At 36.7% G+C, this 26,727-nt stretch overlaps 1 protein-coding gene across 12 annotated transcripts in view; it reads left to right on the top strand.

Annotated features, from left to right (window-relative positions):
• PTPRK (protein tyrosine phosphatase receptor type K) overlaps positions 1 to 26,727 on the top strand; it is a 566,426-nt gene that overhangs the window by 113,845 nt on the left and 425,854 nt on the right. For all 12 annotated transcript variants that reach the window (XM_058735205.1, XM_058735208.1, XM_058735206.1 and 9 more), the window contains exon 2: positions 21,432 to 21,554. In XM_058735205.1, coding sequence (XP_058591188.1) covers positions 21,432 to 21,554 — 123 coding nt within the window. The remainder of the gene's footprint in view (positions 1 to 21,431; positions 21,555 to 26,727) is intronic.

Genomic DNA, 26,727 nt, shown 5'->3' with positions numbered 1-26,727 from the left:
TTAAACTTACCTAGTTCATATTCTGCAAATGTAAACATTAACCCAAGGGAAAAAAAGGGGTTATTTTTTCTTTGCATGCCAGAGTACTATTAAGAAAAGAGGAAAATATGAATTTTAGATAATATTTTCTGCTTCACAGGATATATAAATATATATGATTTGTCTTTACTTAGTAAATATCTACTAAATGATGTGAAATTCACATTTGCTTCAAAATGTTTTTCTCCTCCTAGTTTAGAAAGTGGAAAGAATAAATAACATCTTTATTTTAAGAAAAATAATTCATTAGGAATTGGAAAATATAAAGAAGCTTGTAGTTCCACTATTCTGAAAGAAATACTGATATATTTTTTACCTATTCTTTTTTTATGCATGTCTGTATGCATGCGTACGTATGTGTTTGTGTGTCAGTGCATTCTTGTCTAATTTTTAAAAAAAATTTTTCTTTTTAACATTTATTCATTTTTGAGAGACAGAGTGTGAGCCAGGGAGGGGCAGAGAGAGAGAGAGAGAGAGAGGGAGACACAGAATCTGAAGCAGGCTCCAGGCTCTGAGCTGTCAGCACAGAGCCCGACATGGGGCTGGAACTCACCATGGTGAGATCATGACCTGAGTTGAAGTCGGACGCTTAACCGACTGAGCCACCTAGCACCCCTCTAATTTTAATTCTAAAGGATAGCCAAGACATACTGAATATATAAACTGATTTTTATTTTCTTTAAAAAAATGAGTCGTAGTAATTTGTAGTTTTGTGTGATTTTCCCCTAACACTTGCAAAAAAGGAAATGTCTCTATACCACTGTACTAATTAATAGCAGACCTGGTTTTAAACCTCAGTTACCTTCACCAGTTCTCACTCAGATTGTTGCATTCACTTCTTTAAATATTGTCTTTCTTCCTTGTGTGGGGCCCTCTACAGTGTGTTCATTATACTACTGCCAATGCCATCTTTTTAAAATAAATTTCACTTGTGTCCCTAACTTATAAATGAAGTCCACAATACTCGACAAGACATGCAATGCAGTTGTTACTGAGTATTGTATATCTCTCTGGCTCTTCTCTCAGCATCCCTCTCTTAAACCTAATACCGGCACCCCTCCCCCAAACAAAGTTAATCCAATCTTGGTCATCTCTGCTTTAGTACTAGCTGTTTTCTTTGGTCTTCATTCTTCCATCAGAACTTAGTTCATATGTCAATTTTCTGTGAAGTCTTTCTTGACCACCACCTACCTGAGTATAGTGCTTATTAATCGTTTATCCTGCTGCTGTACATGTGATGTATATTTTTCATATTACAATTTACTTATATTTCTCTGACCCCCTTTACGTCAGGCACTTTTTTGTCTGTGTATTCCCAGTATCTAGTGCATTACCTACTGGTACTACCAGTACTTTAATAAATGCTTGTTGAATTGAATTCTTTACTGGTCACCAGATTCATTGAGCTCTGAGGTCACCTGTAAAGATATTATTAGCTCCAAATATTTAGACCTAACCATCAGAAATGTAGTACAACGAAGTTACAAAAAAAATCATATATGAGAATGAAGTTTTTCATCTTATATTTTCAATTATTTGCAATAGTTTTTATTAAAACCTTCCAATGTGCCATGAATCTTGCTATATTCACACAAGCCACTGTAATTGAGCAAATAAGCATCCAGAGTCTTTTATAGATGGGGACATAACATAACTGTAATTGTGACCATTACTGGATTAAGGTTTGTTTTTTCCATGGCATTCTCTTCTGCAAGACTCGTCTGTGGCCTCTTGGTTTCAGATACTCCTCTTTAGCTCAAGTCTGTCCTTTCAGAAGAGAAGAGAAGTTGACAAATGGAAATTATCCTCAAGAGTCATCTCTGCCAGAGTGGTTTGTGAGAGTGATTTGTGAAAACGTTTTTTTTTTTTTCTCTTCTCAATATATGTCTCAAATGGCACCTTTTCCACTGCTGAAATACGAATACAGTTCTTTTGTACTTATTAAAATACTAAGCCATTGTTCTTTAAGAGGAAAAGCTTTCTTTAATTGTGGCAATTTTCTTGCAGCCTTGCACATTAAGCACATTTTTTTTAATCTTTATTTATTTTTGAGAGAGAGAGACAAAGTGTGAATGGAGTAGGGGTAGAGAGAGAGGGAGACACAGAATCTGAAGCAGGCTCCAGGGTCTGTCTGAGCTGTCAGCACAGAGCCTGACGCAGGGCTTGAACTCATGAACCCTGGGATCATGATCTGAGCCAAAGTGGGACACTTAACCAACTGAGCCATCCAGGGGCTCCATAAGCACAAGTCTTTATATGATGCCTCATCCAGATTTTTCTTTTCTCTTTTCTTTTCTTTTCTTTTCTTTTTTCTTCTCTTCTCTCTTTTCTTGTCTTGTCTTCTCTTCTCTCTTTTCTTTTCTCTTTTTCTTTTCTCTTTTTTTTAAGTTTACCTATTTACTTTTGAGAGAGGCAGAGAGAGAGAGGAAGTCAGAGAATCCCAAACAAGCTCCACACTGTCAGCACAGAGCCTGATGTGGGGGTTCAAACTCATGAACCATGAGATCATGACCGGAGCTGAAATCAAAGAGTTGGACACTTAACCGACTGAGCTACCAAGGTGCTCCCGCCCCCAGATTTTTCTTAAGAATAAATACATTATTTCCTGGGGTGCCTGGGTGGCTCAGTCGGTTAAGTGTCTGACTTTGGCTCAGGTCACGATCTCATGGTTCGTGAGTTTGAGCCCCGCGTCGGGCTCTGTGCCGACAGCTCAGAGCCTGCAGCCTGCTTCAGATTCTGTGTCTGCCTCTCTCTCTCTGCCCTTCCCCTGCTCACAGTCTGTCTGTCTCTTCCCAGATTAAATAAACCTTTAAGAAAAAAAAAGATTAAACACAATATTTCTTAAAGGAAAGTCCCCCCCCCCCGCCCCCAGACACACACATGGAAGCCTTGGCATTAGAGAATCCTGGGATTGCTGGGATGGAGGTTTGGGAAGTGACATGCTGAGAATAGCTCTGCCATGTCGTGCTGATTCTTGAATCATGTGAGCAAGTGCGCAGAAAGGAAACATTTTATCAGAGAAACAGTGAGATTAGGTTAGTCCCACTTACCTCATCTAGACTGTGTGCTTTCGAAGAGCCCCTGTCATGTCCTCATTCCGCCGTATGGCATCGGGAGCCTGGCTGCTTTTGTTTTTCAGGGGGATTGAAAAGTGCACAAGCTCTGTTATCAGACAGATACAGGTTTCAGTTTTCCAATTAACAGCCGTGTGTCCTGAGCAAAATCGATGAATCCTTTGCCTCTTGGGTTTTCTGAACTGTAAAATGAGAACAGGTTCACTTACAGTATTTGTAAATATTAAATGAAATTAAATATTCACGTTAGATGAAAAAGGATAGGCATTAACATTTGTAAATATTAAGTTCAATAATATAAAATGAAATGAAGTGATTGTAAATAGTAGATGAAAGTACCCCCTACGTTGTCTGACATATAATATGGGATTTACAAAAAATACTTAGGTTTCCTTCTTTTTAAAAAAAATATGATCTTTTCTTGAAGTGTTTGGTTTCTAATATTCTAAACTGCATTTTGAAAAGCTTAGAAATGGCTCTGTTGCATTAGATCAACTGGGCAGAGCAATAAAGGAACTAATTCCCCTCAGAAGATGAGGTTTTGAAAATAAGTAGTGGCAAAGCAATCCAATCTCTCGTGTGCTTGATTCATTTTTTTAAAAATTAGGTGAATAGGGCACCTTGGGTAGCTCAGTCTGTTGAGTGTCCAACTTCAGCTCAGGTCATGATCTCACTGCTGTGAGTTCAAGCCCCGCATCAGCTGGGACAGCTGATGACAGCTCGGAGCCTGGAGCCTGCTTCTGATTCTGTCTCTCCCTCTCTCTCTGCCCCTCCCCCGCTGGTTCACTGGCATGCTTGTGCTCTCTCTGTCCCAAAAGTAAATAAATAAAATAGAAAAAAACTGGGTTAATAACGTACAGAATCTGCTATCTTTAAAAAATCTTCCACTCTCAGGAAATTTCATTTGTACACACACACACACACACACACACACACAAAACAAAACAAAACAAAACAACAGCAACTAAATTGGCTGGTGGAGGCAAGCTGAATAATAAATAAGCATTGGAGGGTGGTGTGCAAATCAGGAACCAAAAACACTCCAGGAGGGAGGGCCCTGGGATAGAGGCTCTCTTTCATCATATGCTGAGTCTGGGAAAGTCCATTAACTTTAGAGAGTCCCTAGTGTAAATGGAAGCTAAGATACTTGTTTTACCTGGAGAAAAGGAGCTGATTTGGGTAAAATCTTGATGTCCCTCGTCGTTCTGATACTTAATATAGTAAAGGTTGGAGAAATTGTGGCCTTTTCCTGTGAGCATTTGTTTTGCTTAATATTACAAATATATTTAGTATGAATAGGCTTGTGCTTTAGAGTTTGGGGAATATCACATGGAATGTTTCTCTATGCTGTCCCTCTTAAAGGCTAATCCAAGTTGTGACCAAGGGACACCAGAATCCCAGTACTATAGTTTCTGCTTCCTTTAGTGACCTGTTAACTTTATTAGTCCTTTTGTGTTGTTGTTGTTGTTGTTTTTGCTTTTGGATCAGGGTTTTTAAGGTGAATTAAATAAGATGGAAAGAGAAAAGTTACAAGTGGGTATCAGTTTGAATACGAAAATGTCAAGGGAAATGAAGCTTTGTTTTGAGAAGCTGGCTCAGAATGGAAGGATAATCCTTTTACAGGGATTGTTATAGGTTAAGCATCACATATGTGCACCTATAGACCTCCTTCCTACTTAACTGAACCTAGACTATGGTCTAGATTAAACAAAAAGCTACATTTGCTTAAAGGATCCTTAAAGTCCTTTCCAGTTCTCAAGTCTAATGGTTGCATTGCACTCAGAAGAGTGTAGCCTTTGAAAAGATTAAATTTTTCAGAAGCGTCCTGCCACTGCAATCCCTTTGGCCAAGTGATTTCAAAGCCATCATGGTTGAATACCATTGATACCACAGCGGTCCTGCCTTAAGATAAAGGGTGTGAAAATATCCAAACAGATGCAAAGAGACCATCTGTCCTGAGACCCTAGAGGACATTCCTATACTGGGTGGAGAATTGTACTCAATGCCTTCAGGATCTTTTGCAACCCTTCACATTTTCAGATTTCTTCATTTTTAAATAAATGAGCATTTAGAACAAATGGAGCCCTGCATTTTCCTAAAACCAAGCAAACAAACAAACAAAAGAAACAATACTAAGGTAGACTTCCTTGAGGTACAAATGAATGTTCTTTTTATACTCAGTGAGCAGCACTCCATGCAGATAGACACTTGACAGATACCCTTGATATTGTGTTTCTCTTTCTTTATGGGATTGCTTTGAACTCTATCTGGAGTCAGGTTAGAATGTCCCTGCCTTGTCCTGCTTTAGGGATACGTAGGCGGGCTTAAATATAGTCACCATCTTCAAATAACTAGTTCTAGTAAATTAAATGCAGTCTACTACTGAAGAAATGTAGGGGTTGTACATGTTGAAATAAACTGCGTTAAAAATATTTATTACATGAAATAGATGCTAACAGAGAGAGGCATGGATCCTTGCTCTCCCAACAATTTCATGTAAATGGCATCTCTGAAAGGATGTCCAAATTCCTGGTGTGGGCATGTAGAGTAGACAGCTGAGTCACAGCTGCTAAAATGAGACTATGCCTCCTTCCCCTCTCCCAGAGAAGGAACGGGGACAAGGGAGTGAAAGACGGCTAATGCCAATCGGTTCCTTAAAATTCACTGGCTTGAGAAGTTTGTGAGATTCTTGAACCAAGAGGAAGCCATTACTTGGCTACATGGGAGCGTTTGGAGCATGAAATCTGCTTTTCCTAAGGGAACTCTTGTGATTTTCCATCGTTTGCAAAAATGTGTTGTTTCAGTCCAGTGTTTGTAGGGCACCGTGGTATCTGGCCTACAGTTTGCGGCTGCTTGTTTAGTCTGTATTTTTATTTGGTAATACCTGGTGGCGTGCTTGTCGGCTTTCTCCTCAAGTTTGATGCTACTCGTCCCTTTGAAGTGCTTATTTCCATCCATTGGAAGGAAGTTCCAGAAATACCAACTTTGCTTGGATTTGGATCCTGGATCGGTGCCTTACTAGCAGTGTGACTTGAAGTAATCACTTAACCTCAGGTACACTAAGCTTACCTCAGTTTCTTCATCTGTAAAATGAACATAATACTAGTAGCACCGTTTTGGGTTGCTGTGGTTGTGAGGGTTACATGAATTACTTCACATAAAGTTCTTGAAGCATGCCTGGAACCTCGTGGCCGCTTGAGGATCATCAGCCGTTATGGTTGCTGTAGCTTCCGGCTGCTGCAGTTGCCCTGTGCTGACGTGACAGCAATTTCTCTTCCTCCTCTGACCCTGTTACCACTTTTATCACTACTCTCCTGCCTTGTGCCTCAAGAATATCCCTTTTCAAGTAGCTTTGAAGAGGAGTGGAAAGACTTACGAACCTAACCAATGAGGAACACTCCAGCTAATAGGAAGAGCATTAATAAATTAGCATCTGTTCGCCGTCACCACCGCTAGTATTGTTTAAGGAATTCCTAGGGATTTAAATAATTACACACGCAGAGGAGGACAAACTTAGCATTATTTAGAGATTACTTTATACTTAGAAGTTCCAGGAACATCAACTGTAACATTATTAGAGCATTAGCAGAATGGTTGGGTACTGTAAATTTTAAAAAAGTGAATGCCTTGGGGTGCCTGGGTGGCTCAGTCGGTTGAGCGTCCGACTTTGGCTCAGGTCATGATCTCGCGGTTGGTGAGTTCGAGCCCCGCATCGGGCTCTGTGCTGACAGCTCTGAGCCTGGAGCCTATTTCTGATTTTGTGTCTCCCTCTCCCTCTCCCTGCCCCTCCCCGACTCATGCTCGCGCTCTCTCTCTCTCTCTCTCTCTCTCTCTCTCTCTCTCTCTCACTCTCTCTCAAAAATAAACAAACATTAAAAAAAAAGTGAATGGCTTTCCTAAATATTATCAATAAGCATTTAGAAAATACAACAGTTGGGAAGCGTAGTAAGAAAAGCACACCAAAATGTTAGCAGCAGTGGTTATCTTTGGTAAGAATATATGTGATTTTTTAATTAAAAAATACTAATGTTTATGTAGTATGATATGCTGTGAACTCTGTTAAATATTTTTTGCATGTTAATAATAACTGTTGGCGTTGCACTTTGTTTGTATTCTGACTAAATATTTTCATTAATCCCCTTTGAGATTCATAAAGCCTTTCTGAGTTTTGTTTGTGAATTCTAATGCATCTAAAGATTGTAACAGAACTGCATACCAAATGACACATATTGTAAAATGCTGTTACTTAGATCTAGTTGAAGCTTCAGATGTAAAGAATAGATTTGATTGTAGGATTGAAATAAAACTGCTTTCACTTTAGGGGTGGAAAATTTAAAAATCTCCTTTTCCTTGCTCTGAAAACACATTTGTATGTTTTGGTGTATAGTGTATACAATAATGTTGACTGCTTTAGATCTAATGTTTCTCTATGGTAAAGTTGAGATTTGGAAAAGGTATGGTATGCTTGGCACCCCAGGATTTGGAGAGATTTACTTTGTATCTTAAATGTTTAAGAAGAAGAGTGTGTTCATTTGCTTTTCTTTGGAGGCTGTAGTTGTTACTGTGATAATAAATTTAAGGCTGGGAAGAAAGTTTTACCACTATGGGCTCAGCCAAGTTAGTGATTGGGCAGGAAGTCAACTCTCCTGCCTTCAATTACTTACCCCGCAGTTCCCTTCCCTTGCGACTTCTAGACTAGTGTTTTATAGTACTATAAAATTTTATTCTTCAACTCCTACAATTCTCGCTTCACCCTTGGAGGTGTAATTAATGCCACTGAGTCAGATTTGATAGCCTTTCACTCACTGAGCTTTTGTGGTCTTAAAGAAGTCACAGATAGCCCAGTTCAAGACTATTTTGTAGACATTGCTGCAGCTTGGTGCAAAGCCATGTGACCAGTCACTAACTTTTAATGCTTCTCGATGTTTTGGTAGAAATAATTTTTCTTGAAAACATGACCATGTTATTGCTAATATTTCCACAGCAAAAAGTCTGTTTTACAAGATACCTCAATACATGAAAAACAAATCCTAATATGAAACACAGCAATTCGTTTTCATGGATTATTAAGGGGAAGGGTGGAGGTGGACTGTGGCATCCCATAAACGGATGAATGATTCTCATTTTGGGGAGGGATATTTACTTGTTGACCTGATCACAGCAGGAAGAGGGTTCCTAACTTCACACAGGTCCTTTTAGATGTGGTAGTCCTCAACAGGCTGTAAGTTAAAACCTGTTGAGCAAGAATCTGAATGCCTCCTGCTGATCTGAAAACCTGCTGTGTATATACAGGCAGTTCTAGAAATTCTTAACTTTACATAATTCATGGTATTATGAGTGGTCTGCCAATTATGCTTGAATTAGGACTTTGCCATTTAGATTGAGGAGGTCACAAACTCCACTATCCACTATTTCGTCCATCTGGGCCTCATTCCCCCTCCCCTCCCCCCTTCCAACCTCTGGATTGTTCAGTCTCTTGGTCTTCAGCACAACCCCCTCTCTCCTTCTGTTCTTTCCCCCAAGGGATGCTTTCATTGCTTCAGGTCTCTATCACCTAAGTTATCTAACCCAACAGCCCTTTCTCCTGTTGTTACCTATTTTATAGAGTATCTCCTGAAAGAGTCTTAGTCAAATGCAACTACTAGGAATATCAGCTGATTGCTTGCTTTATACCATGATTTTCATGCCCTAGTTCCTCCAGCCCCATTTCCTTTGTGTGTTGTATTGATCTAAGTGAAAGTTAGGTTAACATCTCAATTGTAGACTAAAAGTAAAATTGAAATTGAGCGATAAGAGGACTTAGGAAGGTACTTGAAGTTGGAGGATCCTTTTCTATTTCCTCAAATAAGTTTATCATGTGATATCTCTAGTTGATGGCATTGTATTCCACAAAGTGAAAATGCTGTTTCCAGGAATAGATTTTATTTTATCAGATTACTCTACTTATTTTATTAGATTTAATAGATTATTAGAAAATGTTTGAATTAAATACAGTTATGAGTAGTAGCTAGATACTCCCAATCATGGTCCAAGCATCTCACGTGGAAACATGTACATAAATGCATTCTCTGATACAGTTAGAAACCTGTCCTTCGCAGATGAAGTATCAGAAATGCTTTTGACATGTTTAGCTTTCTATTATACCTTAGTCTATTTTGCATTGTGGTTGTACTTTCAGATGAGGTCTGAAGTTGCTGAAGTGATAAGTGAAAAGGAGCTAAGTTATGTTATTAAATGTCAGGAAAATACTAGGAAGTTATACTCAAAGCCATTCTTCTAGATAATTTTATTTTTGGCCGACTTACAATGCTATTGCTATAATCACTCTTATCTTGAATGGTTTATCATAAAATGTTACTTCTCATAAGTGGTTTCCCTGTGTTTGTTTTCCCAATCTGCCTAAATAGCTAGTTCAAAGAGCTAGTAGCTAGGAACGGATACTTTTATATCCTTGAATGTCCTATGACACTTTCTTCTTACTGTTTGTGCTGTTGATTCAACATTTCCTTACCTCTATAATGTCTTTTGGTTATTTTTATTGTCTAAACATTTGCCAAATAATTGCTAAATTCTATATTGCTTGTGAAAGTTGGCTTTTATCTTCACCAGTTGATAATGTTCAGCATTAGGTTCCTCATGTGAATTAATTACGATAATACCTTACTAGTGTTCATTAGTCCAAAGTTTGTGATTTTATCTGCGTGCGCGATTGCTGTAAGGGCCCTGTGGGCTTGGAGATAGTCTTGTTGTCTTTGGGTGTCGTTGAAAAGCCCATAGGTAATTTGTTTTTCATTTTGGGGGGTGTTGGTAGTCCTGGGTTGTATTTGTAGGACTCCAGACTGCGCATATGTGAACAGTTATGTAGGGTAAATTTAATTGCTGAATTAAAGGGCAAGTGATTAAAAACTTTGATAAATAAAACCAAATTGTCCCCTTAAAAGAAAGTACCTTTTGTCCTCCTTTGTTATCCCATGTACTGTCAATACTACATATTATCAATCCTTTGACATTTTGCAAATGATGTGGACAAAAAAAATGCACACTTTTGTTGTAATTTGTCTTTACTTGGATAGTGAGCATGACAGGCTTATCTTAAGTTTATTGAAACATTAATTAAGGGCAGTTTGTTTGTACTCATTATTTGCTAGGATGTCCATGATGTAATAATGCCTTTTATTTGATCTATTTTTAGAGATTTGAAAATTCCAAAATAAAAGCGATGACTTGAACTGAGAAGTGAGGCAGGAAAGCTGTCCTACTGAACAGCAGATTCTAGACTTTAAATGCTCATCACACTGCTACTGCCTTTAATCTATTATTCAAATCTTATTTGCCAGCTTCTCACCCCCTCATATTTGAAATTAGAAATTTCCAGGTTTTTATGTTTCATTCTGAAGAAATATGTTTGCCTTTATCAGTAAGCTGTGCAGTTAGATAGATTTAAAGTCAGTCATTATGTTTTAGAGGAAGAACTGGAAGGACAATTAAAGTAAGAATGTTAAATAAATGGATATAATGCTTCCGCCAATCTAAATTTGATGAGACAAGGCTATTTCCCGTCTGTAGATGTCATACTTACTATTCACAGGCATCAGGAGCCCCTGATCTGTGTTGAGTTTGCAGCGAAAGAAAGGTAACTTCTTATGTCTATTAAATTATTCTTCCAGGCCCAGACCTCTTTTTTTGCACTGAAGCACTTTTTAATATTTTTGAATTTCATCTGAAATTCTAATATAGGCAGAGTCAACATCTGTAAAATATTTTTATTATGTAAGAGTAGTTGGATTGTGGTAGTTTACATTTTAGGAGTTCTACTGGGGAGTAGAGTCAGTGGCAGCATGAATTTCAGACATACAACCGAATTTATTACCACAGAGCTACTTTATTTTTTCACGAAAGCCCACGAATGATGTGATATTATTGTATTCTCACCTTCCCTTTTTTAATCCTCCAAATTATTGGTCAAATTACCTGAAAAATTTCATGTAAGTGTAAAACAAAAATAAGGATCTCACCTAGATGTTTTCCCAACTAAAACTCTAGCTTAATGCTACCTTAGTGTGTACAGCTCTTCGCTTTAATGTCGTAGGATCTTGTGGAGAGATTTTTAAGATTAATTGGCACAGCATTCCTATGCAGTAGGTGGAAGTAGGGAGGGGAGAGCAAAACCAAGTTGTCTTTTTGTTGGTATAGAGATGAGCAAACAAAGATACAGGCAGGCCTAAATCTTGGTGAGGCCCTGTGTAAAACCTCACACAACATTCTCCCAATGAAGACTCTCGCCATTAGGTCGGAATGACCAGTGTCTTACGTATCACTTAAGTGTCTGTGAGTAGCAGTGTTTTTTGTTGCCTGAGAAATCGTTATTGTATGTGGTGGTTCCACTAAACGGTAACCATGTGCACTCTCTTGAGAAAGGAAATTTGAGAAGAGGAAATTATTGTGATTCAGGCTGCGGCCGCTGATTCGGTCAGAAGTTGGTGCTGGTAAAGACTTTGGTAGCATTCTTATCACAATTCTGGTTGAAGCCCAGAGAATGCTTACTTTATGAGGGAAGGGGCAGAGAGTCCTGACAACATGGTTTCTGACATCACTCAGTATTCATGGAGTGATTTACTTGTGGTTTATTGTTTGAGTGGCTTGTTTGCTGTGGTCCTGGTGAGAGGCCAAACTGACTGTAGAAATGATGCTTTGAATGAGAGAAATCGGTTAATACGTTCCAGTATCAGTAGTTTATGGACTGATTGAAATGCTGATATCCAAATTCCTTTTTCTAAATACAGATAATGGTGGGAAGAACCATAACTTGTTGCTCTTAAGAATGTGTTTTAAAACTGAAAAACCTGAACACTGGCCTGTATGCCTTATACATACATTACACCAAATCTAGAAAGATTTTGATAGGAAAGGAGCTTCATATTAATGAGCAACATAATGTTTTTTTTTTACTTTTGAGATGCATTTTAATTACTTACCTGAATTAGTTGGTTATCATTTCCTTGAAGTATATTTGAAAGTCTTATGAAACTGAATTGTTGACCTTCTTAAAAATGTGCTTGAGTATATTTAAGATTCCTTTGCCAATCTGATGTAAATCTTTAAATTCAAAGCCTCAGAGCCGATCTTTACCCTTCCTTGGGGAGGCTGGGTTACAGAATTCTGTTTTACATGGCTTCTGCATTTCACAGAACTCCCTTCATAAATGAAAAATGATCTATTACCCATCATGCTTGAGCTGAGTCTGGAGCAATGGCTGAAGTAAACCAGGATGTGTCTGATATGGGTGAGGTGGAGCCCACCAGGAATCCCTCTATGAGAAACAAAACAAAGCAAAGAAATGTTTAAATGTGAGCTTGGGTGGTTTTCCAATTTTACCGAAATGTAAATATGGCTGCAGTTGGGAATTTTATTTTTCAGTACATTTACTCTCCATTACTTTGTTCAGTGGGTTTGTCTAGATTGTGTATCTAACACTAAGCAAAAAAGATGAGGCTTTACTGGAATAGATAAAAGGATAAAAAATAGGAAAAGAAACTTGGGTAAATACATTAATGATCTGGGGAAAAACACCGTGTTTTCTAAACTAAGATTAATGTGAAGGCTACTGTAAAAATTGCCAGAACAAATTGCTTTTAATTTCTTTGCATGTTTTCAAAGATAGAAATCCTACTTGTTTTTACATGCTTTGGGGGAGATCAGGTGAAAAGTAAAGGTTGTCAAGCAAGCAAGGATGATAGGAATGTTATGAACATACAAATTCTAAGCCTTAAATCACGCTATTTGAATACGTTCTTTGCCAAAGTTGCTAGTTAATCAGCTAGGCGTTTGCAGGTCGGTGCAATAGCGACCCTTTCCTATCTGTGACCTCAAACCTGAGAGACTTTGATGTGTGATGTGGTTCAAAGTTTACTATAGTTTATTCTCTAACAACGGAGTACTACCATGCCATCATATGGGTGGGATAGATAATGTGCTCTCTGTTGAGTAATGTCATGAAGATTTGACCATTGGGAGGGAGCTGTATTAGATAATTCTGAAAATATCTAATCTCACCTGATTTTGAGGAGCCATTTAGTGTAGGGGTTAAGAGTAAAGAACCCACAGTGCCCAGGTTCAGATCTTAGCTCTGATAGTTTCTTGCTCTGTGGCTGGGCAATTTTATTTTTTTCTACTGTGCGGTGCCTTTCATTAATATATTCCGTTTGTATTTAAATAAACCTCTTTTCATGTGTGAAATCATATATATGGCCGTTTGGCATGTAATCATCCATTAGCTCCATAATGAGGTTTGATAAAGTCACATCCATATTGTCAGGACTGCCTATGTCACAGAGGCTTATCTTTGAGACTTGGAAATTAGGTATAGAAAACTTGGATTGCTTGCAACTGTCTTCTGAGTCTCCTCCCACAGTGGACACGTACTCACATGTATTTGAGATAAAGGACTGTTAGCCTTTTTTTTCCAAAGCTACTTCCCTGATTCATGCAACTACTCTTCATTTTATTTCACTTCTAGAAAGAGCACTGGATTAGAGATCCATAGAAAAAGATAATAAATGTTTGAAAAAGTGTGTTTTTTTACACATACTCTGTATGTAAATATTTGCATGCATGTGTGCATGTATATACTGAGTCACAATGTAAAATATATTTCCCTTTGTGTCTTAAAAGTTTGGAAACAAGACTTAGAGGACCTTGAAAGTGTCTTTAGCCTTTTCATATTCTTTTTTTTTAAATAATTATTTATTTTTGAGAGAGAGAGAGAGAAAGAGAGCAGGGGAGGGGCAAAGAGAGAAAGGGAGACACAGAATCTGAAGCAGGCTCCAGAGTCTGAGCCATCAGCACAGAGCCATAAACCCAGAGCCTGATTCAGGGCTTGAACTCACAAACCGTGAGATCATGACCTGAACCAAAGTTGGATGCTTAACTGACTATGCCACCCAGGAGCCCCAGCTTTTCCATATTCTAACTTTCTGAAAGGAATCTCTGCCCCAGCAGGTAATCTAATTTGATTTCAGATGTAGTTCTGTTATTCAATCTCCATTCAGTTTAGTTTCCTGGCTGTGGACCTCATCTTGATATATGGGGAAAAAATTGAGCCATATGGAGGTGGTGCCGAAATCAAAGATCCTTGGGTGTAAGCTTTGAATCAGACTATATACTACCTATAATTTTCAAGAGTGCTTATGATGGAGTGATCTAAAACCAGGGATTGGTGACTGTGGCCCACAGCCCAAATCCAGTCTGCTATAGCCATTTTTGTAAATAAAATTTAATTTGAATACAGCCATATGCATTTGTTAGGTATTGTCCATGGCTGCTTTCTTGCTCTAATGACAGAGTTATATAGTTGGGACAGAAATGGTACAGCCTGTAAAACCCAAAATATTTATTCACTTGTTTTTACAGATAGAATTTATTGACCTCTGATCTAAAGGAAGGTACTTCCTAACTGTAAGCATATCTGATGATGGTAATATGGTAATACTGCTTTTACGGAAACGCTTTAGACTTTTTGGGTAAATTACATGGAAACTATAAGTTCCTTTCTCATTTAGGTTTAGCACTTAGATATGTGCATAAGTGTGCATCTGTATGGCATATATAGATAATAAAGTGTCAAGAATGGGACATGAGAAAATAAGGGCTCTGTGAAGAAAACTTGCTACATGCTAGGGGCTTTTTATGCATTGCCATTAATTTTCGTACAACTGTACTATGGCTCTTATTGTCCTGATTTTATTAGGGTAGAAACTGAAGCTCAAAGAAGTAAAATAGCAAAGCTGTGCATGTGCTTAGCCTTTATTTCTTGCCATATCTAGAAACCATCTCTCCTACCACGTGAGTGGTGGTGTTTGCCAGTTCCTTGAAATTACTGAAGTTTTACCAGTTGAAGTTTAGAGATTTTAATATTGCCTCTGGGAAGATGGAGGGGAGTGAGTTTGGGTTATTATTGTATTCTGGTTAAGTCACTCTTATTAAAGGAAGATTACTCAGTCAGATGGAGTATAGCATTGCTTTGAATCATAGACAATTTGAATAGAAGTCTTACAAGCTAAATAATGTTGGATTATATATATTAAACATATATTCTTGGCTGGAAATGGAACTTTAGGGATGAACAATCAGATAATTTATGGGTGTGTTTGAAATGAGCTCTTCTCTCATCATTAAGAGTCATTTGTATCTATCAATAAATGATGGGTTTGGATTTCCACAAATGTGTTTCATGTTCTTTTCTTTTATAAAGGAGCTAGGCTCAAATATTTTCACATACTAATTAGTTACCAGTAATTACCAGCAGGACAAAAGATTTTTTTTTTTATCTGAAGTGATGGTCTTTTAAGGAATTCTAATTCATAAATTTTCTAATTTTTCTTCAGTAGATCATTTTAAGTATTGAACCAGAGCAATGTATTATGACCCATGACTCATACTTATGTCCTCAGAGACATTCGTACTTTGCATCTGTTTGGATTTTTTTTTTTTCTTATTTGAATTTCAGTACTTAAATTGAGAAGAAACATTGCTTATTTTGTAGATGTAAGATATCTGAACATTGATCATGGCATTGTCAATCCTTAGTAATTCCCAGAAGTGTAAAGTTGAGAGAAAGGAAAAAAAGACCTATTAAGATATCCCAGTAGATTTCAGAGGAAATATGAACTTTATATAAAGGCATCAATTTTTGCCCTTTTTCTAATAATCTGTTTTTCTGGGAATAGGCTTATTGACCCAGATTATAAATGGCATTACATTTAAGATATTTAGTAATAAGTTCCTTTTTTATGCTTTTGAATTTTTTTGTGTAAAAATGTGTTGGCTTCTTTGTAATGAGTTCTGGGGATTATACCAGTTAACTTGCATTATGGTTTCTGATTAGCATAGATAGAGATGATCTATTTAGAGTTTAATTCAGTATTGTATGTGTCCTCAGGTAACATGAATTAATCCTTATTTGTGTTCTTAACAGAAGAAAGATCATTCCAAAGTTGATCGCTTACATGAGCAAATTTGTGAACACAGCTTAATTCACAATTGGAAAAGATTAGTTTGTCCATTTTTGAAGATCATAAAACAACTGTACTAAGGATGTTGTATTTGGCAACATATTTTGTCCAGGACTTTCCTCTTTTAAAAATCTTATATATTCTGGGGGGCCTGGGTGGCTCAGTTGGTTAAGCATCCAACTCTTGTTTTCAGCTCAGGTCATGATCTCATCATGAGATCGAGCCCTGTATGGGGCTCAGCTTGGAGCCTGCTTAAGCTTCTCTCTCTCTCTCTCTCTCTCTCTCTCTCTCTCTCTCTCTCTCTCTCTCTCCTCTCTCTCTCCCCTTCTCCCTCTGTCTCTCCCTCTCCCTCTCCCCCCTCCCTCTCTCCCCCCGCCCCTACCCCTGCTCCTGCTCTCTCTGTAAACAAAACAAAACAACCTTGTATATTCCAAACTATTTAAGAAAATAAAAAGAACAATATTCTGTGCCTTTAACTAAATGAAGCTTGTTCTTTATATATATATAGTAAAGAGCCACGAAAGAAAATCCTCTATGTTTCTTGCTGTTATACTCAGTGAGAAAATTATGACTGCATGGGTGCCCTGGAGGACAGAATGTGGGAGATCCTAGTGCAATATCTTTTAAAATAATGCCCTTAAATACAGAGAACAAACTGAGAGTTGCTGGAAGGGAGGTGGGTGGGGGGATGGGCTAAATGAGTAATGGGTATTAAGGAGGGCACTTGTTGGGATGAGCACTGGGTGTTATATGTAAGTGATAAATCACTACATTTTACTCCTGAAACCATTATTATACTATATGTTAACTAACTTGGATTTAAATAAAATTAAAAATAATAAAACAATGTCTTTCACAAAATGTTCGGAGCTGTCCAGGGCTCTACTGACTTTTTATTTTTCACCTATTTAACTTTGTTCTTTTTTTAAAAATATTTTTTAACATTTTTATTTATCTTTGAGAGACAGAGATAGAGAGCGAGCAGGGGAGGAGCAGAGAGAGACGGAGACCCAGAATCCGAAGCAGACTCCAGGCTCTGAGCTGTCAGCACAGAGCCTGACGTGGTGCTCGAAACCACAAACCATGAGATCATGACCTGAGCTGAAGTCTGACGCTCAACCGACTGAGCCACCCAGGCGCCCCTTAACTTTGTTTTAAATGAACCCAACAGTGGCTTTTATGGAAAAGTTTGACGTCAGAAAGGATTCGAGTTCAGCATTCCACAGAGAGGGTCTCTATTTCCATGCTCTCTCATAGAGTTTGCCACCATCTATTTAAATAAACACTCAAGAATCTAAATACTGGATGTTGAGGCAGTAGAGTTTTGGGGTTGGGATATTAATGTTTCTCAGTACCAGTTCTTTCAGTGAGCAGCTTCGGAATGGAAAGAAATTCAGGCAAATTCAAATGAGCTTGATTTTTCTCTTCAGGTGAACAGTTTGCAAAGCCCCATCAGTGGGTTGCTGTTGTGGAAGCAGACCATTGCGGTGATAGATCTGTCTGTCCCTTAGCTAACTGATGGCTATAGAGGAATTGGCAATCTGTGAAATGACACTAAAGAAGTAGTTTTACTCCAAGGGTCAAGAAACTTGTGGCTGCTGTTTCTCTGACATGATTTGCGGATACTCATTGTAGTTACTTGTGGCAAATACAACAACTGAAACATAAGCTGTTTCCTTACTCATTTCTCATTCCCTCTGCCTAACTAAAGTTCTTGAACATCACTTAAGGATTTCCTCCTTTTGTTCTGCCATCTAGTTTCAGAGAAACTTTAAATTCATGAGTTATGTTTTTATGAATTAGAAACTTACCGAGATACTTCTCATTTAAGTAGGTATTAATGCTATGTATAAAAATCTCTTAAACTCAGGAACATGTGTATTTAAGACCATGTATTAGAAGACTTTGTTAGACTTTCTAGTGAGCCTTAAATGGTAAACAGGATTGTTATGTAATGGGATTATCTCAAGATATATCATGTCCTATCTGTTGGAAGGCTGAACCAAACATCTACCTCCCTTTTGCTCCATTCCTCTTTAAACTCTGCATGGCTACTAGAGTTATTATTTCTTTTTTTTTTTTTTTAATTTTTTTTAATGTTTATTTATTTCTGAGACAGAGTGAGACAGAGCATAAGTGGGGGAGGGACAGAGAGAGAGGGAGACACAGAATCTGAAGCAGGCTCCAGGCTCTGAGCTGTCCGCACAGAGCCCGACACGGGGCTCGAACTCACAAACCATGAGATCATGACCTGAACCGAAGTCAGTCACTCAACCGACTGAGCCACCCAGGCGCCCCTAGAGTTATTATTTCTATTGTTATTGTTGTTGTTATTTATAGCATGGCTTGAATTTTGCCTTACTCCTGAATAAAATCATTTAATGGCTTCAATACAACTACAGAATAAAATCTAAAAATTTTATATCTAAAATCTTTCATATTTAGTTTTCTAATATTTGTTTCATTATTTTTAAAAAGTATTTATTTATTTATTTATTTATTTTAAATAAAGTTAACATATAGTGTAATAATGGTTTCAGGAGTAGAATTTAGTGATCCCTTACTTACATATAACACCCAGTGCTTATCCCAACTTAGCCCATCCCCCCATCTAACACCCCTCCAGCAACCCTCTGTTTGCTTTGTATGTTAAGTTTCTCTTACGGTTTGTTTCTTCCTTGTCCCCCTACATGTTCAAAACAAAGAAATTGTTGAGAATAGTTGAGATCCCCCAACATCCCATGTTTCTTTAGAATTGCATGCCTTTGCTCTTTCTTTTTCTCTAGTTTTAGTCCCATCTCCATTTTGGCCCAGCATTGTCTTTACTCATCTTTATAGGCCTAGATCCATGAAGCCTTCCCTAACCAACCTTGGTATAGGTAGCCAATTCATTTGTTTTTGTGTTCTTTGTGACCTTGGTCATACTGTTACCATCCCTCATAAGACAACAAACACACTGTGTGTGTGTGTGTGTGTGTGTGTGTGTGTGTGTGTGTGTGTGTATGTGTGTGTAGATATATACATATATCTACAATATATATATTTATTATATATATATCCCCCTTCCTTCACTCCATGTCTGCCTATGCCACTATACCATTCATCAGGTTAGGAACAGTTTTTATTTGTTTGCTTGCTTTTTTAAATTTCCTATCTAGTTCAATATATTACATTAGTACTTACCCTTGAAATACAAAATACAAAAAGATTTAAAAATCTTTCACAAACAATTTATTGATATGTCCTATGTGTGGTAAATAGATACATGGTACCTCTTAGATTAGAATTTACTGTAAGCTGTAAAATAAAAAATCATCTTTTAAGAATTTTCTTATCAATCAAGTCAAGTGGATCAGTAACTATTTCCAAAGCTCTTGAATGATATGGCAGTAATATGCAACAACAAATGGTAGGGGTTGACCCAGTTCTTTTGTACAGATAGTTGTAGTGGTTATTGCTAATCAGAATCCTGGAGTCTAAAATTAACATTGGCTATGAAGGGCAGCAATTAAGGTCATTTGTCTTCCAAATGAGGCAAGGTAGGTTCCACTGGTAGTTTAAATTTACATACAGAGGGCATTCACACTATTATAAAGGGCAGTGGGGGCCCTGAAGGCATGTGTTCCAAAGCGGCAAGTCATTTTGAGTTTGTGATAGCCAATTATATTTTGGGAAAAACTTTCCCCTTGCTATGTGAAGATGCATTTCCTAGCAACCTTTCTTCATTGATTAATTTTAAATTAAGAAGTACATCATCTTCCATGAAAGCATGGATAAAGAGGCTATTTTGGGCATATTTAAAAGACATTATTAAGCTTTCAAGCTGCTGAAGTTTGGTTATTTTAAAGGATTGATGTAGTCATAAGAATGATTCATGATGCCCACAGACATGTTCTGCTTTTGAAAAAAGGTTATTAGGGCCATAATGTCATCTGAACATCTCTGATGTTGTCTTCTTTGCTGGTGATTCTGGCTTGTCTCTGTCATTGGCAAGTACTTGTATTCATATATACACTGACAAACTTTTGATGAAAAAAAGTGAATTCCTTGTTTGCAGAGAAGCATTTATAGTCCTGAAGTTTACTACTCTGTAAGTCTGCTGTTTGGTCAGAGAATTCACTGATTTTCTTCACAAAGATCCCCATGGAAACTAAACAAATAACTTACTTGAAAGGAGATAGGTTATTGGTTTTTCTCATTAAACCCACTGCTGAATTTTCATTAGTTCTAATCCATTTTCTTTTAAGATTAGACATTCAGGCCAGTTCTTATTTTCATGAGTTGAATAAACTAAGTATGTTGAATTTTGTGTGCCTGTATATGTAGGTTGAGAAGCAGAAGTAAGTAATCATTCCACTTATACCAAAAAATTACCCCTGAGAATAAACCCAGGAAAATGACTGATGTAAAGGGGAAAGGGTACCTCCATTAAAAAAAAAACAAAAACAAAAGTTATTAAATAAAGTGGCAGAGGTGATAGTGATGATCGACTAATCTGATCAGGTTTATGTTTTAGTTTTTTCCCTTTTAAGTTCTATGAAAGTAATCTAGATAAAGTGTGGAAGAATGTATCACTGACCCCAAACACTTTTAGACACCATAAAGTTTTGTATGTTTTATTTGCTATTTCAAATGTTCTTTCAAAGTGTTCTTTTAAAGCAAAGAATTTGGTAAGTCTTAAGTATTAACTTCACCTTTTTTGAACTTGCATTATGAAAGAAGATGATTTTCACTCATTCCCTTTCTCCCCTTCTCCTCACTGAAGTTGTTACAATCTATTTAGATTTTAGGTGGTTTGTATATTTCAGGGAAGCTTTACTTACAAGTGTCCTCTACTATTTTAAAAAAAAATTTTTTTTAAGTTTATTTATTTTTGACAGAGACAGAGTGTGAGCATGAGCTGGGGAGGGGCAGAGAGAATCTGAAGCAGGCTCCAGGCTCCAAGCTGTCAGCACAGAGCCCGACATGGGGCTCGAACCCACCAACCATGAGATCGTGACCTGAGCCGAAGTCAGACGCTTAACCGACTGAGCCACCCAGGCGCCCCCCTCTACTATTTTTTATTCTTCAAAATCTGCGCCTCAGCCTTCCTTCTGAGGCTCAAACTTATTTCTTATTCAAACAGCAACTACTGATAGAAATTCATTTTATATGAAAATTTAATGAGGATAGTCAAAAACAGGAGTACCATTTATTATTAAGAGTGCCATTTTACATATTTCAATATAATCTTTCCTTCTCCAGCACATTCTCAATTTTTAGCAAATCTGTGTAGAATGTAATGGTAATCTTTCTCTTCTTCTTTCAGGTGGCTGTACTTTTGATGATGGTCCAGGGGCCTGTGATTACCACCAGGATCTATATGATGACTTCGAATGGGTACATGTTAGTGCCCAAGAACCTCATTATCTGCCACCTGAGATGCCTCAAGGTGAGAATCATTCTGTGTTCCCAATGTTGGGCGAATGGCTTTGGAATATGTAGCATTTTCTTGCTTTGGGTGTAACACAGTTATTTGTTATAGTAAACTACTGTGGTCAGGCTACTTCACCACATCTCAGAGTCTTATTGTTGACTTTGACTTTTCCTCGATAACTTTCTATAATCTTGTGTTCAAGAATGCTCACTGTATCTTTGTTATTATCTCTGATTGGAAAAATAGAAGTATTTGTGTGGTTTTTTTTTTTTTCAATTTAATAAAGAAGCAAAATGGAAACAAAATCAAGGGGGGGGGGTACCTATAAAAGCAGAACAAACAAAATACTTTAAAAATAATATAAGATGAAGATCAGCTCACTTCATACTACTCAGTTGAATTATATAGTTTTAGTCCAATCAGACTGAAAGGAAGGATTTCTTTTCCATGATGGGGAGAAAACTTATCTCATCGTCACTCTGCTCTTGAGCATGGCAGTGGCTCTGGGGAGAGGCAGCCAGGAGACAAAAATACGTCCCTTGATTTCTGGTTTCGTGAAATAATACATCTTCTTATTGGTTAAGCCAGTTTGAATTGTGTTTTCTCTTACTTGTGAAAAACACATTAGCATAAGGTATAATATGTACATATCATTTTATAGTACTATCATTTATTAGTACTACCAGACTAGAATATGTGCCTTCAATTCTACATATTAACTTGGGACTAATTCCAAGCTCTGTGTATATATGTTTAGCAGTAACTTATTAAATTGTAAAAATTGAAAATGTAAACAGGAATAATAAAATACAATTGTAAAAAGCATGAACTATTTTACTTCCAATATTTAGAAATAAGTACAATTTATAAATATATATTTTATATAATCATGTGTATATAGTAGCATACAATCTAATGTTTAAAAATGTAATATATTAATATGCTGTGTAGTAAGATATAATCATATGTAATTGATAGGCCGATTATCTATTACTAATACCTTAAGTTTTAACACAGGTTTTCAGTACCCTTATTATGTTATTTTAAAAATACTTTATAAATAATTTTCTACAAGTTGAGAAAGACCTTCCTATAGTGAGTGAATTTTAGATATGACCGTTTTAGACATAGATATTGCAGATGAAAATGTCAATACAAGTGAACCAAAGAAGCATATTTTACCAATAGCATTTCTGCATTTACTAACCAATATGATTTAAAAAGCCAAAAAGTTAAATACATCAAGAATAAACAACAACACACAGCAAGTATACAAAGTAAACCGAACCAAACCTAAAAATTACATTCCCACATTATGGTTTGGAAAATAGTAATTATATCTACTGAAAAGTTGTTTTATTGGTCCACACTGTAATGCGTGTATTGAGAGTAAGGTGAATTAAATCTGCTTTCTGTTTAAATTGTCACCTTGCATGGCTGAGTAGGCAAATAAATGGTTATCTCTGAAGCTGACCTGAGCCATAATTTTCTTGCCAGAAGAAGAAATTGGTAGTAGGTGGCTGAAACCCTTTGCTTCTTATGTCTGACCCCTATGTGGTCAGCAGGCTACTTTAGTTTTGTATGTAGGTTTGTTTTTCTTTGAAAGATACATAGCCTTATTTTCTTCGTACATTTTAATTAAAGAAACTTCTGTAATATTTCACTTGAGCTTTCTCTGTGGTATATTTAGAATTTTTTCAATATAAAATTAAAAGGGGTGGGCTGAGATGCACACATTTTGACTGTTTATCATCAGAGAATAATCAGAAAGATGTTGATTTATGGAAATGTTACCATTGTTAATTATCATTGAAGATGGATAATGAATAGCTGAAGAGATACTGCTCAGATGACCTTGTTGGCTCACCTTTGATGAACAGCTTAATCGGTGGTTACAGTACAGGATGGTATGCACCGAAAATGAAAGTGTTTGAAATTCAGCCACATCTTCCAATTAATAGGACATTAAGTAATTAATCATGCAGAAGAGGGAAAAGGTCATGACTACTTTATTTTTGCCGAATGTGACTTGTATTTGGTCTTTAGGGAAAGTGAAATAAAGCACCCTTGTGTATATTCTTCTTTTATTGTTCTCTTTTTACAAGAGAATCTGGTTTTTTTTTCCATTTTCCTTCTGATATTTCTTTAAAATACTCATTGAACATTGTTCATAAGTTATAAAAAAAGGAGATATTTATATTTATCCTATTACGATTTGGTGAATGATCCATTTATTTTCAAATATATAGTCAAGCATGCTGACTTGTTTCATTTATAAAAAAAAATTAACAAACAAAGCTCCTCAAAAATTGGACAACCCTCAAGTAAGAAATCTAAGTGTCAGATACAAACTTGTTAGTGATCTACTGAACTCTCTAGACAGTACTTGCACACTTTTTATTGGCTTTTGTTTATTGACCTTTTTGGACCGGAAACACAGAAGGGAAGAAGAAAGATAGGGTGGGCACGTAGATTAGAATAAGAGAAGAATCAAGATGAATAGAAGACAAGAAAAGAGGAAGGAAGAAAATTATTTCCTGGAGACATACTGCTATCAGTAATTGCTTCGAATGTTCTTCAGCAGTTGCTAGCCTCCACACTCCCTTTGTCAGTTGACAGTGATGGTGGCTGGAAGCCCTGTTAAGTTCATTAACAATAGTATGCAAAAGAGTGAATTTAGGCCATTTGGTATTAGGATAATGGCCAGAAATCATATGAAAATATGAGCATCTTCCCAACCCAGTCACCAAGAATATGTGAATTAAAACCACAATGAGAAACTGCTACATACTCAGCATAAAGATGATAATCAAAATTTCAAGTGGTTGTAAGAGTATGGAGCAAGTGAAACTCTCATGTACTACTGGTTGGAATATAAATCAGTACAAGTACTTTATACAACCTATTGATCCAGTAAATCCAATTTTGGGTATAAGCCCCGCAGAATTGAGTACACATGTTCTACAAATGGCATGTGCAGAAATGCACCAGTATTTATAATAGTCCCAAATTGAAACAGTGCAAAGATGTCTGTCAACACTACAATGGATAAATAAGCTTTTATGATGATGCATTCATAAAGGGGAACATTACACAACAATGTGCATGAATGAACTATGGCAATATATGATATAGGTGAATTTCACAAACATAATCTTGAGGGAAAGAAAGTAGGCGTGAAAGAATATGTACTGCATTTCATTTATATAAATTTCAAAAACAGGTAAAACTATTGATGATGTTGGAAGCCAGGGTTTTATTTACTTGCAGGAGGGGTTAGCAGGGGTGAGGGATTATTGGTGCCTGGACAGTGGCATGAAGGGGCTTCTGGATGGGTGGTACTGTAGTTCTTGATCTGGGTGATGTTTTCACAGTTGTGCTCAAACTGAAAAACCATAAACTTGTACAGTTGTGAACTCTGTACTTTTCTCTGTCTTATTTATTAATGAGAGTTGGCAAAACAATAAAGCAAAATAATGAGAGTTGCAGCAAAGTGTTCACAGGGATGCTATGGGAAAACTGAACTAATAATTAAAAATGTTATAGATTAAGAGAAAAGATATGTCAGAGGAGATCTCAAATGGGCTCAAACTCTCTCCCACCAATCTGGATCCCCGCCCCAACATTCAAAGATAGTATGGTCTTTGAGCATCTGTGAGCCGTCAAAGTTCTCTTCCCTCTGCATAGACAGTTCTCTGTCTACTTATCCACTCACCAAACTCTTATGCATTCTCACTGTCTACTCAGGTTCCGGCTGCACTGGGAAGATTTTTTCTGATTGGCTTGGAACTCTTCTATTTCTTCTATCCTCACATCCAAATACGTTTCCCACTGTACTTTTTACGTATTTCACTTGTAGCTATTACTATTCTAGTATCATCTTTGTATGTGTTATTCTGTCCACTATGCTGTAAGTCCTTCATAAACATAAACTGTTGTCATCTTTGATTTCCCAAGACGCCATTTCATTTTCCTTAGGCAAAAGTGTTAACGGACATAATGTGGTTTTAAATACTTTGATCAAGTATTAAACAAAAAAAGATTTTTCTTTCCCCTGCTAAAGATTTAATTGAATAAAAAATACCCCATGTCTTGAACATTACATTCAGTTCACATTTTAATGTAATTAGAAGACTTTACATAATGATTAATATTTGGCTTTTGCCTTTATAATCTTACCTGTTTATTTAAGATATAATTTTAAATGTTATTAATACTACCAAGAAGGAATTCCCTTTAGGATTTGTCTCTCCCTCTCTCTTTTGTCTTTTGCACATCAAATTAATCCGAATCTTTACTCCTCAGAAGCCTGGAATGAGAATGAGAGATGTTGCACAGAACTAGAAATTATTCTTTGATCTCAAATTACATCTGTGTCTGTGACTTTGTTTGTCAGATATTCTTTTATGCTTATGACCTCATGAAACAAACTCATTTCACCATTTTACTGTATGTTCTGTCCTAGATCTAAGAATAGGTATCATGATTGACATCTCAGTACTTTTATTGTGTTTATAACTGCTTTTTAAAAATTTAACAGCTTTTTGTAAAGTGACTAATTAAATTTTAGTGTAGAGTCTTTAGAGAACCCATACGATAGTATTTCAAATTATGACTACATCATATCCCACCTCCAATTTGGTACTTTTCACTAACAATAATGTAAATCACTAAACTTCCTTCTATAAAATGCACGTGCACTATGTGTATGGCAGAAAACAAAAGCCCTCTGTCATTAAATTAATCTGAAGACTGATGTAAGAAACCAATTCTCTTTTGTTATAATACCTAGTGAGGTGCGTTATTCAGCAGTTTAAGAACCTACTGGATCTCAATTCTACCCCTTTGTCAAGACCCCCAAACTAAAATGTAGAGAACAAATACATTCCACAGAGAAGGATGAGGAATGAACAATGCTATTAATAAATATGTCTTTATATTAATTTATTACATTTAGAACTGTATATCCTTTTATTTTTTGAATCTCAGCATTTAAACTTTTATTATTAGCCAGATTGTGAAAATGAAGCTTGCCTTCTCCAAATATTTATTTGGAGAGACAAAATGTGTTTGTGTATTCAGTAGGGAATGTGCATGGGTCACATGATTTTGTGCCTGGCTTTCTTCTGATAGTGTGATGTAGTTAAAAATCAAATAAAACATTGGGTTCCACAATTTGATTCATATG

This window comes from Neofelis nebulosa, chromosome 6 (genome assembly GCF_028018385.1).
Source record: "Neofelis nebulosa isolate mNeoNeb1 chromosome 6, mNeoNeb1.pri, whole genome shotgun sequence".
Lineage (NCBI taxonomy): Eukaryota > Metazoa > Chordata > Mammalia > Carnivora > Felidae > Neofelis > Neofelis nebulosa.
The sequence above is the reverse complement of the archived record's forward strand: the minus strand, read 5'-3'. Positions and strand labels throughout refer to the sequence as shown.